The sequence below is a fragment of the Bubalus kerabau genome, chromosome 1 (genome assembly GCF_029407905.1).
Source record: "Bubalus kerabau isolate K-KA32 ecotype Philippines breed swamp buffalo chromosome 1, PCC_UOA_SB_1v2, whole genome shotgun sequence".
In the NCBI taxonomy this organism is placed as follows: Eukaryota; Metazoa; Chordata; class Mammalia; order Artiodactyla; family Bovidae; genus Bubalus; species Bubalus kerabau.
Genome location: NC_073624.1, coordinates 86427238 through 86443554, shown reverse-complemented (window position 1 = coordinate 86443554; position 16317 = coordinate 86427238). Strand labels below are relative to the sequence as shown.

General features: G+C 35.7%; 1 protein-coding gene across 11 annotated transcripts in view; it reads right to left on the bottom strand.

The window, feature by feature from the left end:
- The window catches only part of TMEM117 (transmembrane protein 117), a 625554-nt gene that overhangs the window by 38867 nt on the left and 570370 nt on the right, over positions 1–16317 (bottom strand). Inside the window, exon 8 of one of the 11 annotated variants that reach the window (XM_055581437.1) lies at positions 3702–3813. The exons of the other annotated variants lie outside the window; for them this stretch is intronic. Within the exon in view, the coding sequence (XP_055437412.1) occupies positions 3778–3813 (36 nt within the window). The 3' untranslated portion in view covers positions 3702–3777. Of the gene's footprint in view, positions 1–3701; positions 3814–16317 lie in introns of those variants that run through there. 11 annotated transcript variants of the gene reach the window in all.

Sequence of the window (16317 nt, the reverse complement as noted above, 5' to 3'; positions counted from 1 at the left end):
ACAGTCTGTATTTTTCATAGCCCCCCGGCTCTCCTGAAAGTAAGCCCCACTAGTCTTTAGAGTCAAATGTTCTAGGGGTTCAGCCTTCCCCATGTAGGACCCATGGGATTGGGAACCTGATGTGGATCTTGGACCCCTCAGTTCTTAGGAAGAACCTCTGCAATTGTAATAATGTTCATTTATGTGTTATCTAACTGGGGGTGGGGGGGGATGGGTCTTGACTATATTCTGTCTTCACGCCTCCTATCTCACTTTGGTTCCTTCTTTCTATCTTTAGCTGTAGAAGTTCTTTTCTCCTTCTCTCCAGGTCACTCTCATAGATAGTTGCTCTTTGAACAGTTGTAATTTTGGTGTGTCCAGGGCAGGAAGTGAGCTCAGGGTCTTCCTACTCTGCCATCTTGGTCATTTCACCATATCCTCTTTTCTTATAAAATTTTGACTTAAGTTCTTTTTTTCCTCAAGATAGATCCTCTTACTAGAATATGTAGTAAAATAAAAAATGCAACCTATAGAGCTGCCACAATGTTCAATGCATATTATTTGAACACTATTGCTAAAGCTATAAAAATATGAATGACTTGCAAATTTTCTGTGAGCTAGTAGAAATGTTTTTGGTGTCCTACATAAACCTAAGTCAATTTGCAATACTGCTTTCAACTATAGAACAGTTAAACATGGGCATATGAGTTAAGATCCATAAGAATATTGAGAAAAGTGATTAAAACCTCAGGATTCCCAAGTCCATGCTTAACACTATATGCCTTACCCATATTTAAGCTAGTATTGACTTCATACTCAAGTTATCATTTAGATTGATGGTCATTTAGAGTAACATCAGCCTGGCAGTTTCCTTGGCCAGTATTTACATCACATTTCAACACTTTTTAATGTTTACCTTAACCAAAGCCAATATTTTTTATCCTTGAGTAGAAGTAATGACTTTGGTAAATGACTATGGCATAAATCAGATAACCATATAAAAACTCACCACTGAAAGCAGTTATGTACAGATCATTTCCCCCAATGCCTCTGTAATTAATAAGAAAACCACAATCTTATTTACCTCCCTGAAATGGGACGTTAGGTATTGCTATTCACATACACACCTAATTATTTTCAGAGAACATTTGGCCATGTAAATTAAAAGGGCAGAGAAATTATCTGTTCTATCCAAGTAAATCTATTTTCCTCCATCTGGTACAAATTTGTGTTTTCTATGAGTCAACTTTCTCTTTTCTATCTGGTTTCACACTATCAAAGTAATTAAATTAAATAAAGACATGATGGAAAATAAAATCAAACCACTTGTTTGAGCGTTGACCTAAAAATTGATTTTTTGCTTTTAAAGTGGCTGCTTTGCCAACCTATAAACATAGTAAGTCTTTAGACAGATTTATTTTCTTACTATTTCTTTTTCTTACTTACATGCTAATTTTGGAGTATTTTTATATAGACTTATTATAATATACTTATACATCCATATTAATCTGATAATTCTGCATGTGGAAATCTTTCTACTAAGGAAACAACTTAAAATAAAAAACCTTGTGCATAGTTTCAATTTATTATTACTCAATCTAATGAAAAAATAGAAACAAATTTAGATAGAAGAGTAAAACTAATTATGGCATATCATTCCATGGAAAATTGAATAAGCTTCTCAGAATTATAATTATGCAAACTTCATGACATATTGTTAAGTTAAAAATACATAATTTATAAAATTGAATATACACTATAAGCATAATCTTGCCTATATACAGTAAATAAAAATCCAAATTTAAAAACTAGCAATATGGAGATAATATACCAAACTTGTTCTGTTATTGTGGTAAAATTACAGATAGTTTAAAAAGCCCTTGTTTTTCAAATTTCTAAAGTTATCACATTTTATTTTAATTTTATAGCTAAAATATTTATAAGCACACTCTGGACATACATTTTTCAGAGCAATTCCTTTTTTTAAAAAAAAAATCTCTTTAATTCTAATAGTCAATTTCTTTCTTTAAACTCTAACCTTATATTGTCTTATAAATCTTGCTTTTATTCAGTCATGCTTTTATTTACTTTTGGTTGAAGCAATTCCTTTTCAGCTCTGGGTTCAAAGGGGATATAATATCACCTGCATTCTCCCAATGTCCCCAGTGTGCTGTGAGATTTAATGAGATAACACATCCGTGCAGCACTTTAGACTCCATAGAGAAAGATGCTATATAAAAACAATGCATTATAATTATTTATGTTTTATAAAACCCACAGAGATATTAGAGCTACAATTTACCACAAGCACACAGGGCTGGACTCAATCCAAATGCAGGCCAGACAATGTCCCTTAATGCCAATCCCTACAAGGCAGGAGAGGGAGGAAGTTGCTCCCTGCTCTGAGAGCACTAAAGGTAAACCCCACTCCTGCAATGTTAAAAACGTGATACTTTGGTTTTTATGTACAATCTTCTAAAAATTACAGTGTGTCATTTGTGTTTGCTTAATATCCTGTTCTCCCTGGCTCTGCTGAGTTTCCAACTGAGTACATCTTCAATTATTTATGAGAAATAAGCTTCCAGAACCAGGGTTAAAATTCAGCTATTACTCATTACTAGAAATCATCAGATGATCTGAGACATTGTTACTAAGGAAGAATAACACAACTTCTGAATTGAATTAGAGGTCATTTAGTATAGCCACCCCTTATCTCATGTACAAATCCCTTAGCCAGCTGCTCATAAGTGGTCAATCACTTTCTGAGCATTTGTAGAAAAGGGACACTTTTACTTTCTAAAAAAAGCTCTGACACTTAGCATGTTCTACTCTGCATTTAACTAGACCCTGCCCACCATTGTTCTGCTTTCTGAAACCACTCTAAGTATCCTTCCTCTGACTTAAGTCCTTTCACTATGCTTTGCTTCTTTGTTCATTTGTTTAGCCAACACTTACTTTGCAGGTATTGTGTAGGCTCCCTGTGAGGCTCTGGGAACACACAGGTTTGATACTTCTCTCTCCTAGTCTAATGGGACAGAGACACCAGGATAGAAAAATCATCAAATATGGTAAGTGCTATGTTGCAGGTAGGAAGTAAAATGCCAAAGGATGGAGTATCCTGCCTGAGAGCATTTACAAAGGCTTCCCAGAGAAGGTGATCTTTGTCTTCTGTTGAAAAGATGCCTAAGATGATTAATATTCTGTCAACTGAAGCAATTGTCAAAGAGCATAAAAAATAGGTGTGAATAGTCCAGGCTTGTGCAGGGAAGGGTGAGAAGTTCAGTGTGGTTGAAGCTGAGTGGCAGGGATGGGGCTGAGGGACCAGCTGAGGGCTTTATTTCCAACACTTCCAAGATTGGACTTTATGCAACATGCAACGGGGCCAATAGAGATTCTGGAGCTGGTGAATGATGAGATCAAATTGGTCCTTATGAAGATGACTGTAGCAATAATGTAGGAAGATTAATGATTAGAGTGGGGAGGGTCTTATATTAAAAAGTTACTGTAAAAGACTATGCAAGGCATGATGAGGCCAATAATAGGAATTTGGGAGTGAGATTTGAAAAATTAATGTTGGTATTGTTGTCAATATATTGGATATAAGAACCAAAGGTATGTAAGAAACAAAAATAGAATCTGAATAGATGGTGACATTATTAACAACAACCACAAAACATAGGAGGCAGAGCAATTTGGGGAACCTTACTATATAAGGTTATATAACAAGTTCTGATGTCAAGTATGAGACTCCTATGGGATACTCAGTGGCAGTGTCCAGAAGTCAAGTGGTCTGTTGGTCTACAGCTTGGGGAAGAGGTCAAAGCTGAAAAGAAACTAGAAAAAAATATTCCAAATAAAATAAAAGAAAATTGTTTAGAGGAACTCAGTTGAATACCTAGTGAGGCACTGAGATGATACCCCTTATCCTGTTAATTCTGCTGACTCCATGAGCTCATTCAAAAGACAATACTATAAATACTGTAAATGAGAAATGAATGAAAGGAGCTTAATTTAACTACACTTTTCTCCTTTATAACTTACATTTGGGTTTAATTTTGTTGTTGAGTGTGTTGAGTCTGGTTCTTTTCCTGTATCTTTTTTTTTTTTGTTTGTATCTTTACCTTTTATTTATTTATTTATTTTTTAAATTTTATTTTATTTTTAAACTTTACAAAATTGTATCAGTTTTGCCAAATATCAAAATGAATCCGCCACTTGTCACTATCATTCTTTTCTTACTCATCTGTCTTCCCCAAGGCATCTCCAGAAGAAAAGGATGTTGAGGCATTTCAAGACTTCTTATTCTTAAAAAATTGCCTCATTACCCCCCACCCTCTACCTCACATACACTATTACTGGGAAGTTGACCAATGAGTCTCACAATTGCACATGAACTTGGTTCTCTCTTACCAAGTGGCATCTGCCTTTTCCATTTCTTTCTTTTTTTCTCCTGACTTACAACAGACATCGACCATAGAAGATAATGTTCATGAATCTGCTAGGAAAATACTGGAAAGACACTGAGGATTCTCATTAGTCTAGAATTTCTAGAACTGCTGGTTTTGCCTCCTGCTAATGACTGTTTAAAATGCTTTCAACTTTGCTTCTTCTCAGGCTGATCCAGCCTCCTGCTTCAGGCATTCTTTCTGTTCCTATGCACTCCATTCTTGTGGTGCTATATATAGCTTACTCTATCAAGTTCCTCTATTCCTTCCATAGGATGGATTATTTCCCCCCAGTTCTGCCCAATCCATCATACAAATGAACTCCTCACAAGCCAGTCCCTAAGGGCTGTCCATACATATCTGATCATATCTGCTTCAAGGGAAATACAGATTGGGTAATCATGGGTAATGCCACATGTCTCAAACAAAATAACTAGGTAGAGTTTATGTAATTTCCAAATAGCCAGTGGAAAGGAAGTTTCAAATAAAACAGAACTAAATCTCTTTTTGTTTTAGACATTCATTTTGACAAATTCAAAACACTATCTCATTACTAAATACAAACACAAACTTGATCATTGTAAAGCAATATAACCAAAAGATACAGATTCTAAACAAATATATAGACCTGAAAAGGCCAAGTTATATAAGAAAAACTCATGTTTCAAACTATTGTGCATCATTTAAGTTTTACAATACCATGCATGAAATTTTAGTTTCCTCAGCCTTTGGAAATAATAATAAAAAACAGCACTGTATATCCATTTACTTTGGGTCTGCTGATTTTATTATTTTCAATACTAATAAAAAGTTATATAAGTATGCTGGTCAGATTAATTCTAATTTCATGCTTTTCCCAGTGATTATGGTTCTGCATAGAATTTTCAAAAGAACTGAGATGACATAAAATTTCTTCCTATGACTAATTCTCTTTATAGCTTAATACTACTAAAAATTATTTCCCAGACTGAAAGCACTTAACTTTCCTTTCAGTAAAATGTTCTTTTTTCAGCTTTTAGTTATCAAGCATATATATCTGTCTTAAGAAACAAAAGGGGAAAAGGCAAGTAAAGTAAATAAAAATGAAAAGAAGATAAATCTGTTCACTAGTCTCCTAAATGACCCCAATGCAGAAAAGGCTTTACTGAGGGCAATTGCTTGGGAAATGCAATTTCAGTGTTTTTGTGTGTGTGTGTGGTTTTTTTTTTTTATGCCATTGGTGATATATCTACCAATTTCAGTGCTGTGTAGAGAATAGGAATGTCATTCTAAAAGCAGTTCTGATTTTAGAAATCACTTGGGATGAACTGTCAGAAAATACTCCAAACTATGTTCTAATTGCTATAAACTCACTTGAATTTTGACAAAAACAATAGCTTGATTTTAATTTTTATTAAAAATCCACAAGCAAAAGATAATTATTTTTTCCCTGTGTGACTCATATCAGATTTCTGTATTAGAATCTGAATTTATTTGTATGCCTTGAATGATTTAAAAAAGTATGGCAGGCAAGACTTTCCTAAAGAAGATAGGCTATTCCCAGAAATGAACTATTTTTAGAAGAAATATAAAATGATAGTGAGAGTTTTTAAGAAAGTATCAATGATATGGGCATATACTTTGGATAAAAACTGGGTCAGTTGGAAACATAATCCATTGATCGGCTACTTTACCTTTCCTGTCTTTCATTTCCTTAAATTGACATTTGAAGCCAAGACCATTACACCCTGCCTATTAGGAGCACCCTGCCTATGTCAAGTTGGCTGATTTGGTCTTTCTCCTCTGCTACATTGTAATAACTTGAAGGCAAGAACTATGTCTTATTCATCTTATATGTTCTTAATGCCTGATATAGTTTTGAGAACAGAGTAAGAGGATAAAAAATCAATTAAAAGAATGAGTGAGTGAGTGACTGAATCTGTTCCATAAGGCAGCTGCATTTTACTAAGTCAGGAAAAAAAATGACAGATTAAGTCCTCAGGGGGAAAAGGATGCTACTTCCAAAAGAGTGCTCAGCACTTCTCTGGGAACCTAAAAAGTAGATTCTAGAATGTATTCTCACATAACGAGACATAGAACAGCACCCAGCACTCTGATCTGACAGGAAGTCAATTGCCAAGCTGTGGTTAATAATGGAGGGATACTACAAGCACTTCGAAAGAAACAACTTGTACTGCTTAAACCAACATATTCTAAACAAGCTTAATTTTCTCCATTACGAATTCTGCTAAAACACCCAGACAACCTGATTCCAGTTTTCATAGTTGTTAAAATAACTACATTATTCATTTTTTACTGAATGGGTGACTTTTTAAAGCATGTTTTGTAATAAATAAATTTACTTATTGTTTGTTTAAACAAACAATAGAAAATTTGTGTAACAGAGGGCCTGAAGAATGAGTTAAATTGATCTATCATCTACTAACTTACATGGAAAAAAAATTAAACACAGATTTGCAAAAGTTTGAAGATATTCCATCACACTTAATGATCTAAGCCTTTGAAAGTGGTAAGGAGATGTATCATTGGTATCAGTCTATGGTATTTTAAGAGGGACAAAAATGCAGTTTGTTTGAAGTCTTATACCAGTGAATCTCTGTTATCAATGTATACTTGACTAATAATAATAATATAGTTTCAGTACTCACTGTGATTAAGAAAGGCTTTCAACCCCAAATTTTTATTATCTCACTGGCACAAGACTTTAAACCTAGAGATACAGGCTAGGATGTAAAGGAATCAGATCTTTAGCAAAAGCAGCACCCTTTAAAGATGAGGAAAGTGAGCCTTGTAGAGAAATATGAACTCTGATGGGAAAAGAGGTCTAGTCTATTGTAATAATCCTAATGCTTCACTTCAAGCTTCCTTCTGTGTCTTGGGTTGTTTTTTTTTTTTTTTTTAGTTTGGTTCTTGCTGTCATCAGCACAAATTGCCCCAAAGATACAAAAGTCTCCTTTTCTTAATCTAAAAACAAAAACTACAGTTGAAATAAAATGTTTTCCCCTTTGTTCTTTTTCATATAACTAGGTCTAGCAATAACAGCCCAAAGAAAATTTAAGAAAATAATTGAGATATAAATTCAATAAATACAAAGTTAGATACAATGCATATATTTATATATGTGGTAATTAATAATTAATACCATCACCTACTAGGCACTACGAACTTTTTATCCTATGTGTTCTATCTTAAACTATGCTTTGGTAATTTCTGAGATGTCCTTAGTGTTAAATATTGTTGTTCTTTTAAGAAAATCTCCATAAAAACACTTTTTACAGCCTCCCAAACACAACTCCCAAAGGTCCCTCTATTTTTGTTTTTCAAACACAACGCCCATATAAGATTCTAACTAGAAGCTGAGTCAAGTACTTTCTATTACTCTGTTGGTCCCTGTTTGTGATTAACCCTCTTACTAAATCATAAACATATCCCTCTGAGGCCATGATGCTCAGGCTTGACTCACTGGATACTACTCTTACAGAGTCACTTCAATTGCTCTATGTGCTTGTGTGCTAAGTTGCTTCAGTTGTGTACAATTCTATGTGACCCCATGGACTGTAGCCTGCCAGGCTCCTAGGTTCCTGGCAAGAATACTGGAGTGGGTTGCCATTTCCTCCTTTGGGGGATCTTCCCGACTCAGGGATCGAACCCGTGTCTCATATCCCCTGCATTGGCAGATGGGTTCCTTACCACTAGCACCACCAGGGTGCTACCACTAGGACCCCAATTACTCTACAGTAAGATTCAAATATAGGTATTGTTTTAAAAGCTCAGGAAATTCTAATATGCAGCTGATTTGAAATCGTTGCTCTTAGAGCTGACTATAGAAACATTTTATGGAAAAATTCTAATGATAGGTACAGCTACTATTTTTGTACTTATTATTATTTTTTTTTTTTACTATTTCTTTGAGTTTTAAAAAATGTTGTCCTGTCACTTTGATCCAAAGATTGGTAACTCTTATAAGAAAAATCATCTCAATTTGTGAATGTGGTGTATTACATTGATTGATTTGCGGATATTGAAGAATCCTTGCACCCTGGGATAAAGCCCACTTGGTCATGGTGTATGATCTTTTTAATGTGTTGTTGGATTCTGATTGCTAGAATTTTGTTAAGGATTTTTGCATCTATGTTCATCAGTGATATTGGCCTGTAGTTTTCTTTTTTGGTGGGATCTTTGTCAGGTTTTGGTATTAGGGTGATGGTGGCCTCATAGAATGAGTTTGGAAGTTTACCATCCTCTGCAATTTTCTGGAAGAGTTTGAGCAGGATAGGTGTTAGCTCTTCTCTAAATTTTTGGTAGAATTCAGCTGTGAAGCCGTCTGGACCTGGGCTTTTGTTTGCTGGAAGATTTTTGATTACAGTTTCAATTTCCATGCTTGTGATGGGTCTGCTAAGATTTTCTATTTCTTCCTGGTCGAGTTTTGGAAAGTTGTACTTTTCTAAGAATTTGTCCATTTCTTCCTTGTTGTCCATTTTATTGGCATATAATTGTTGATAGTACTCTCTTATGATCCTTTGTATTTCTGTGTTGTCTGTTGTGATCTCTCCATTTTCATTTCTAATTTTATTGATTTGATTTTTCTCCCTTTGTTTCTTGATGAGTCTGGCTAATGGTTTGTCAATTTTATTTATCCTTTCAAAGAACCAGCTTTTGGTTTTGTTGATTTTTGCTATGGTCTCTTTTGTTTCTTTTGCATTTATTTCTGCTCTAAGTTTTAAGATTTCTTTCCTTCTACTAACCCTGGGGTTCTTCATTTCTTCCTTTTCTAGTTGCTTTAGGTGTAGAGTTAGGTTATTTATTTGACTTTTTTCTTGTTTCTTGAGGTGTGCCTACGTTGCTATGAACTTTCCCCTTAGGACTGCTTTTACCGTGTCCCACAGGTTTTGGGTTGTTGTGTTTTCATTTTCATTCGTTTCTATGCAAATTCTGATTTCTTTTTTGATTTCTTCTGTGATTTGTTGGTTATTCAGCAGCATGTTGTTCAGCCTCCATATGTTGGATTTTTTAATAGTTTTTCTCCTGTAATTGAGATCTAATCTTACTGCATTGTGGTCAGAAAAGATGCTTGGAATGATTTCTATTTTTTTGAATTTACCAAGGCTAGCTTTATGGCCCAGGATGTGATCTATCCTGGAGAAGGTTCCATGTGTGCTTGAGAAAAAGGTGAAATTCATTGTTTTGGGATGAAATGTCCTATAGATATCAATTAGGTCTAACTTGTCTATTGTATCATTTAAAGTTTGTGTTTCCTTGTTAATTTTCTGTTTAGTTGATCTATCCATAGGTGTGAGTGGGGTATTAAAGTCTCCCACTATTATTGTGTTATTGTTAATTTCTTCTTTCATACTTGTTAGCATTTGTCTTACATACTGCGGTGCTCCCGTGTTGGGTGCATATATATTTATAATTGTTATATCTTCTTCTTGGATTGATCCTTTGATCATTATGTAGTGACCATCTTTGTCTCTTTTCACAGTCTTTGTTTTAAAGTCTATTTTATCTGATATGAGTATTGCTACTCCTGCTTTCTTTTGGTCCCTATTTGCATGGAAAACCTTTTTCCAGGCCTTCACTTTCAGTCTGTATGTGTCCCCTGTTTTGAGGTGGGTCTCTTGTAGACAACATATGTAGGGGTCTTGTTTTTGTATCCATTCAGCCAGTCTTTGTCTTTTGGTTGGGGCATTCAACCCATTTACGTTTAAGGTAATTACTGATAAGTATGACCCCGTTGCCATTTACTTTATTGTTTTGGGTTCAAATTTATACACCATTTTTGTGTTTCCTGTCTAGAGAATATCCTTTAGTATTTGTTGGAGAGCTGGTTTGGTGGTGCAGAATTCTCTCAGCTTTTGCTTGTCTGAAAAGCTTTTGATTTCTCCTTCATACTTGAATGAGATCCTTGCTGGGTACAATAATCTGGGCTGTAGGTTATTTTCTTTCATCATTTTAAGTATGTCTTGCCATTCCCTCCTGGCTTGACGAGTTTCTATTGAAAGATCAGCTGTTATCCTTATGGGCATTCCCTTGTGTGTTATTTGTTGTTTTTCCCTTGCTGCTTTTAATATTTGTTCTTTGTGTTTGATCTTTGTTAATTTGATTAATATGTGTCTTGGGGTGTTTCGCCTTGGGTTTATCCTGTTTGGGACTCTCTGGGTTTCTTGGACTTGGGTGATTATTTCCTTCCCCATTTTAGGGAAGTTTTCAACTATTATCTCCTCAAGTATTTTCTCAAAGTCTTTCTTTTTGTCTTCTTCTTCTGGGACCCCTATGATTCGAATATTGTAGCGTTTAATATTGTCCTGGAGGTCTCTGAGATTGTCCTCATTTCTTTTAATTCGTTTTTCTTTTATCCTCTCTGATTCATTTATTTCTACCATTCTATCTTCTAATTCACTAATCCTATCTTCTGTCTCTGTTATTCTACTATTTGTTGCCTCCAGAGTGTTTTTAATTTCACTTATTGCATTATTCATTATATATTGACTCTTTTTTATTTCTTCTAAGTCCTTGTTAAACCTTTCTTGCATCTTCTCAATCCTTGCCTCCAGGCTATTTATCTGTGATTCCATTTTAATTTCAAGATTTTGGATCAATTTCACTATCATTATTCGGAATTCTTTATCAGGTAGATTCCCTATCTCTTCCTCTTTTGTTTGGTGTGGTGGGCATTTATCCTGTTCCTTTATCTGCTGGCTATTCCTCTGTCTCTTCATCTTGTTTAAATTGCTGAGTTTGGGGTGTCCTTTCTGTATTCTGGCAGTTTGTGGAGTTCTCTTTATTGTGGCGTTTCCTCGCTGTGTGTGGGTTTGTACAGGTGGCTTGTCAAGGTTTCCTGGTTAGGGAGGCTTGTGTCGATGTTCTGGTGGATGGAGCTGTATTTCTTCTCTCTGGAGTGTAATGAAATGTCCAGTAATGAGTTATGAGATGTCTATGGTTTTGGGGTGACTTTGGGCAGCCTGTATCTTGAATCTCAGGGCTGTGTTCCTTTGTTGGTGGAGAATTTGCTTGGTATGTCTTGCCCTGGAACTTGTTGGCCCTTGTGTGGTGCTTGGTTTCAGTGTCGGTATGGAGGCGTTTGATGAGCTCCTGTCAATTAATGTTCCTTGGAGTCAGGAGTTCCCTGGAGTCAGGGTTTGGACTTAAGCCTCCTACTTCCAGTTATCGGTCTTATTTTTACAGTAGTTTCAAAACTTCTCCTTCTATACAGCACCATTGATAAAACATCTACGTTAAAGATGAAAAGTTTCTCTACTGTGAGGGTCACTCAGAGAGGTTCACAGCGTTACATGGAGAAGAGAAGAGGGAGGAGGGAGTTAGAGGTGACCCAAATGAGATGAGGTGGAATCAATAGTGGAGAGAGTGGGCTAGCCAGTAGTCACTTCCTTATGTGCACTCCACAACTGGACCACTCAGAGATGTTCACGGAGTTATACAGAGAAGAGAAGAAGGAGGCAGGAGACAGAGGTGGCCAGAAGGATAAAAGGGGGGAATGAAAAGGAGGGAGACAGATCCAGCCAGTAATCAGTTCCCTAAGTGTTCTCCACCGTCTGGAACACACAGAAATTCACAGAGTTGGGTAGAGTAGAGAGGGGTTAGGGAGGAGATACAGGTGACCTGGTGGAGAAAATGGAGAGTCCAAAGGGAGAGAGAGCAGTCAAGCCAGTAATCTCGTACCCTAGTGAAAAATGGGTCCTGAAGATTGGGTTCTTAAAGGTACAAAATTGGTAACAAATACATAAAAGCAAAAATTAAAAACCTAGAGTAGAGTTTGGAATTTCAAAAATGCGATGTTAATGAAAAGAAGAAGGAAAAGAAAGAGAGAAAAAAAAACAAAGAAAAACAAACAAAGTCGTGAAAATTATAAAGAAACTACAGGTACAAAATTGATAACTAATACCAAAAAGCAAAAATTAAAAATCTAGAGTAGAGTTTGGAATTTCAAAAATACAACGTTAAAAAAAAAAGAAGAAGAAAAACTATCTCAATAGATGCAGAGAAAGCCTTTGACAAAATTCAACATCCATTTATGATAAAAACTCTCCAGAAAGCAGAAATAGAAGGAACATACCTCAACATAATAAAAGCTATATATGACAAACCCACAGCATACATTATCCTCAATGGTGAAAAATTGAAAGCATTTCCTCTAAAGTCAGGAACAAGACAAGGCTGCCCACTTTCACCATTACTATTCAACATAGTTTTGGAAGTTTTGGCCACAGCAATCAGAACAGAAAAAGAAATAAAAGGAATCCAAATTGGAAAAGAAGAAGTAAAGCTCTCACTGTTTGCAGATGACATGATCCTCTACATAGAAAACCCTAAAGACTCCACCAGAAAATTACTGGAACTAATCAATGACTATAGTAAAGTTGCAGGATATAAAATCAACACACAGAAATCCCTTGCATTCCTATACACTAACAATGAGAAAACAGAAAGAGAAATTAAGGAAACAATTCCATTCACCATTGCAACGGAAAGAATAAAATACTTAGGAATATATCTACCTAAAGAAACTAAAGACCTATATATAGAAAACTATAAAACTCTGGTGAAAGAAATCAAAGAGGACACTAACAGATGGAGAAATATACCATGTTCATGGATTGGAAGAATCAATATAGTGAAAATGAGTATACTACCCAAAGCAATCTATAGATTCAATGCAATCCCTATCAAGCTACCAACAGCATTCTTCACAGAGCTAGAACAAATAATTTCACAATTTGTATGGAAATACAAAAAACCTCGAATAGCCAAAGCAATCTTGAGAAAGAAGAATGGAACTGGAGGAATCAACCTACCTGACTTCAGGCTCTACTACAAAGCCACAGTTATCAAGACAGTATGGTACTGGCACAAAGACAGAAATATAGATCAATGGAACAAAATAGAAAGCCCAGAGATAAATCCACGCACATATGGACACCTTATCTTTGACAAAGGAGGCAAGAATATACAATGGATTAAAGACAATCTCTTTAACAAGTGGTGCTGGGAAATCTGGTCAACCACTTGTAAAAGAATGAAACTAGAACACTTTCTAACACCATACACAAAAATAAACTCAAAATGGATTAAAGATCTAAACGTAAGACCAGAAACTATAAAACTCCTAGAGGAGAACATAGGCAAAACACTCTCTGACATACATCACAGCAGGATCCTCTATGACCCACCTCCCAGAATATTGGAAATAAAAGCAAAAATAAACAAATGGGACCTAATTAACCTTAAAAGCTTCTGCACATCAAAGGAAACTATTAGCAAGGTGAAAAGACAGCCTTCAGAATGGGAGAAGATAATAGCAAATGAAGCAACTGACAAACAACTAATCTCGAGAATATACAAGCAACTCCTACAGCTCAACTCCAGAAAAATAAATGACCCAATCAAAAAATGGGCCAAAGAACTAAATAGACATTTCTCCAAAGAAGACATACAGATGGCTAACAAACACATGAAAAGATGCTCAACATCACTCATTATCAGAGAAATGCAAATCAAAACCACTATGAGGTACCATTTCACACCAGTCAGAATGGCTGCAATCCAAAAGTCTACAAGCAATAAATGCTGGAGAGGGTGTGGAGAAAAGGGAACCCTCTTACACTGTTGGTGGGAATGCAAACTAGTACAGCCACTATGGAGAACAGTGTGGAGATTCCTTAAAAAACTGGAAATAGACCTGCCTTATGATCCAGCAATCCCACTGCTGGGCATATACACTGAGGAAACCAGAAGGGAAAGAGACACGTGTACCCCAATGTTCATCTCAGCACTGTTTATAATAGCCAGGACATGGAAGCAACCTAGATGTCCATCAGCAGATGAATGGATAAGAAAGCAGTGGTACATATACACAATGGAGTATTATTCAGCCATTAAAAAGAATACATTTGAATCAATTCTAATGAGGTGGATGAAACTGGAGCCTATTATACAGAGTGAAGTAAGCCAGAAAGAAAAACACCGATACAGTATACTAACGCATATATATGGAATTTAGAAAGATGGTAACAATAACCCTGTGTACGAGACAGCAAAAGAGACACTGATGTATAGAACAGTCTTATGGACTCTGTGAGAGAGGGAGAGGGTGGGAAGATTTGGGAGAATGGCATTGAAACATGTAAAATATCATGTATGAAACGAGTTGCCAGTCCAGGTTCGATGCTCGATACTGGATGCTTGGGGCTGGTGCACTGGGATGACCCAGAGGGATGGAATGGGGAGGGAGGAGGGAGGAGGGTTCAGGATGGGGAACACATGTATACCTGTGGTGGATTCATTTTGATATTTGGCAAAACTAATACAGTTATGTAAAGTTTAAAATAAAATAAAATTTAAAAAAAAAAAAAGAAAAGGAATTAGAATTTACAAAGGTGAATATATATATAATCTGAAGCTCTTGTTTTAAGAAAAATGTTGATTAAATTTCCATCTGGTAAATCAATAAAATTTGATGTCACAAGCAAAAAAAAAAGAAAAGAAAAATCATCTCTATTATTAAGCAAAACACAAAGTTCCCTAAGAGGGAAGTGACATTTTACTTGAAAAATGCTACGACCCTAAATTATTTTGGGAACAGAGCCAGATATAAGAAAATTAATTACCTTGATGACTGTCTCTTCAGAATTTTCCTGTGCTCATACATGGAGGGTTTGGAGTTTATGTTGAGAGTTCCTTTTGCAACTAAATACATACTTAAGCATGCTACCAGAACTGTGAGGTTATGCTGCAAGATAGGAATCATTCAGAGAAACTAATACCTTTTTCCTCTGTGAAGACTTAAAACTTAAGTGCCTTTGAGCCCAAGAGTATTCTTGGGTTCACATCAGAGATTTTTATGATTCTATCACATTTGTGAGTTTTTTGGAGTTCAAATTTATTTCTACATCTGAGGTTTAACATGCATGGCTTTGAAATCCTTCCAGAATCTGTTATCTATGGGGAAAATTTCAAACTTTTAATTTAGAAAACTATTCACCATGGAATAAAATATTAAAGGATAGGTAAAAGTGATTTAATTGCAAGATTACACATACACATACTGTGTGTGTGTGTGTTTCAGTGTGTGTGTGTCTGTGTATATGTAAAGACAGACTGAATAAAAATCTTGATGGAGAAAATTAACAAATTATATTCAGTTGTCTAAAGAAATGGCAAATCAATGTCCTTATCAGAGAAAAAGCAATTAAAATTAATTCACTGGCTTCTAAAATGATCTCTTCTCACATGGCATCCCTTGGAGGAACATTATTTTCAATGATATGCTTACTTAATACAACTATTTGCAAAGGGACAACCACTTCAGTGAGCTGAAGATTTTACTTACATCTGGCCTATTGCATCTTTCCTCTTGTGTTGGAAAACTCAGTTAAAATTCACATAGACTGTCCGCTAGAGTAGGCACTCAACTCTGAAATCACTCTGCTGACTCAAATTGTGTTCTGGAGGAAATTGGTCAAGCTACATTTGACACAATGAAGAGCAACTCGGCAACATATGCAGAAGTGACACGGCCTGGAAAACGGAACCAACAGACTTGTGAGTCCTTCCACTGCTGTGAAAAGGAAAAAGAGGAAGAGAGAGGAGAAGAAGAAGAGGCTCTGTCATGCATCTTGTGTGCTGCACACTGCATGTGTATTTTGAACAAGAGATTATGGACAACCACACTCTGCATTTTGAAGTAGGATGACCCAAACCCTATTAATCCATTTAAAGAGTGAAGGACATGGTACAGGCATCATTATGTAGGAACTGAAAGTTGATTTAGATCCACCCTCATGGAACACTGCAAGTGGCATACACCATTACCAAAGCAATATGTCATTTACAAATTAAATACACTGCCAAACATTTGTCCAAAATAATCTTTTCT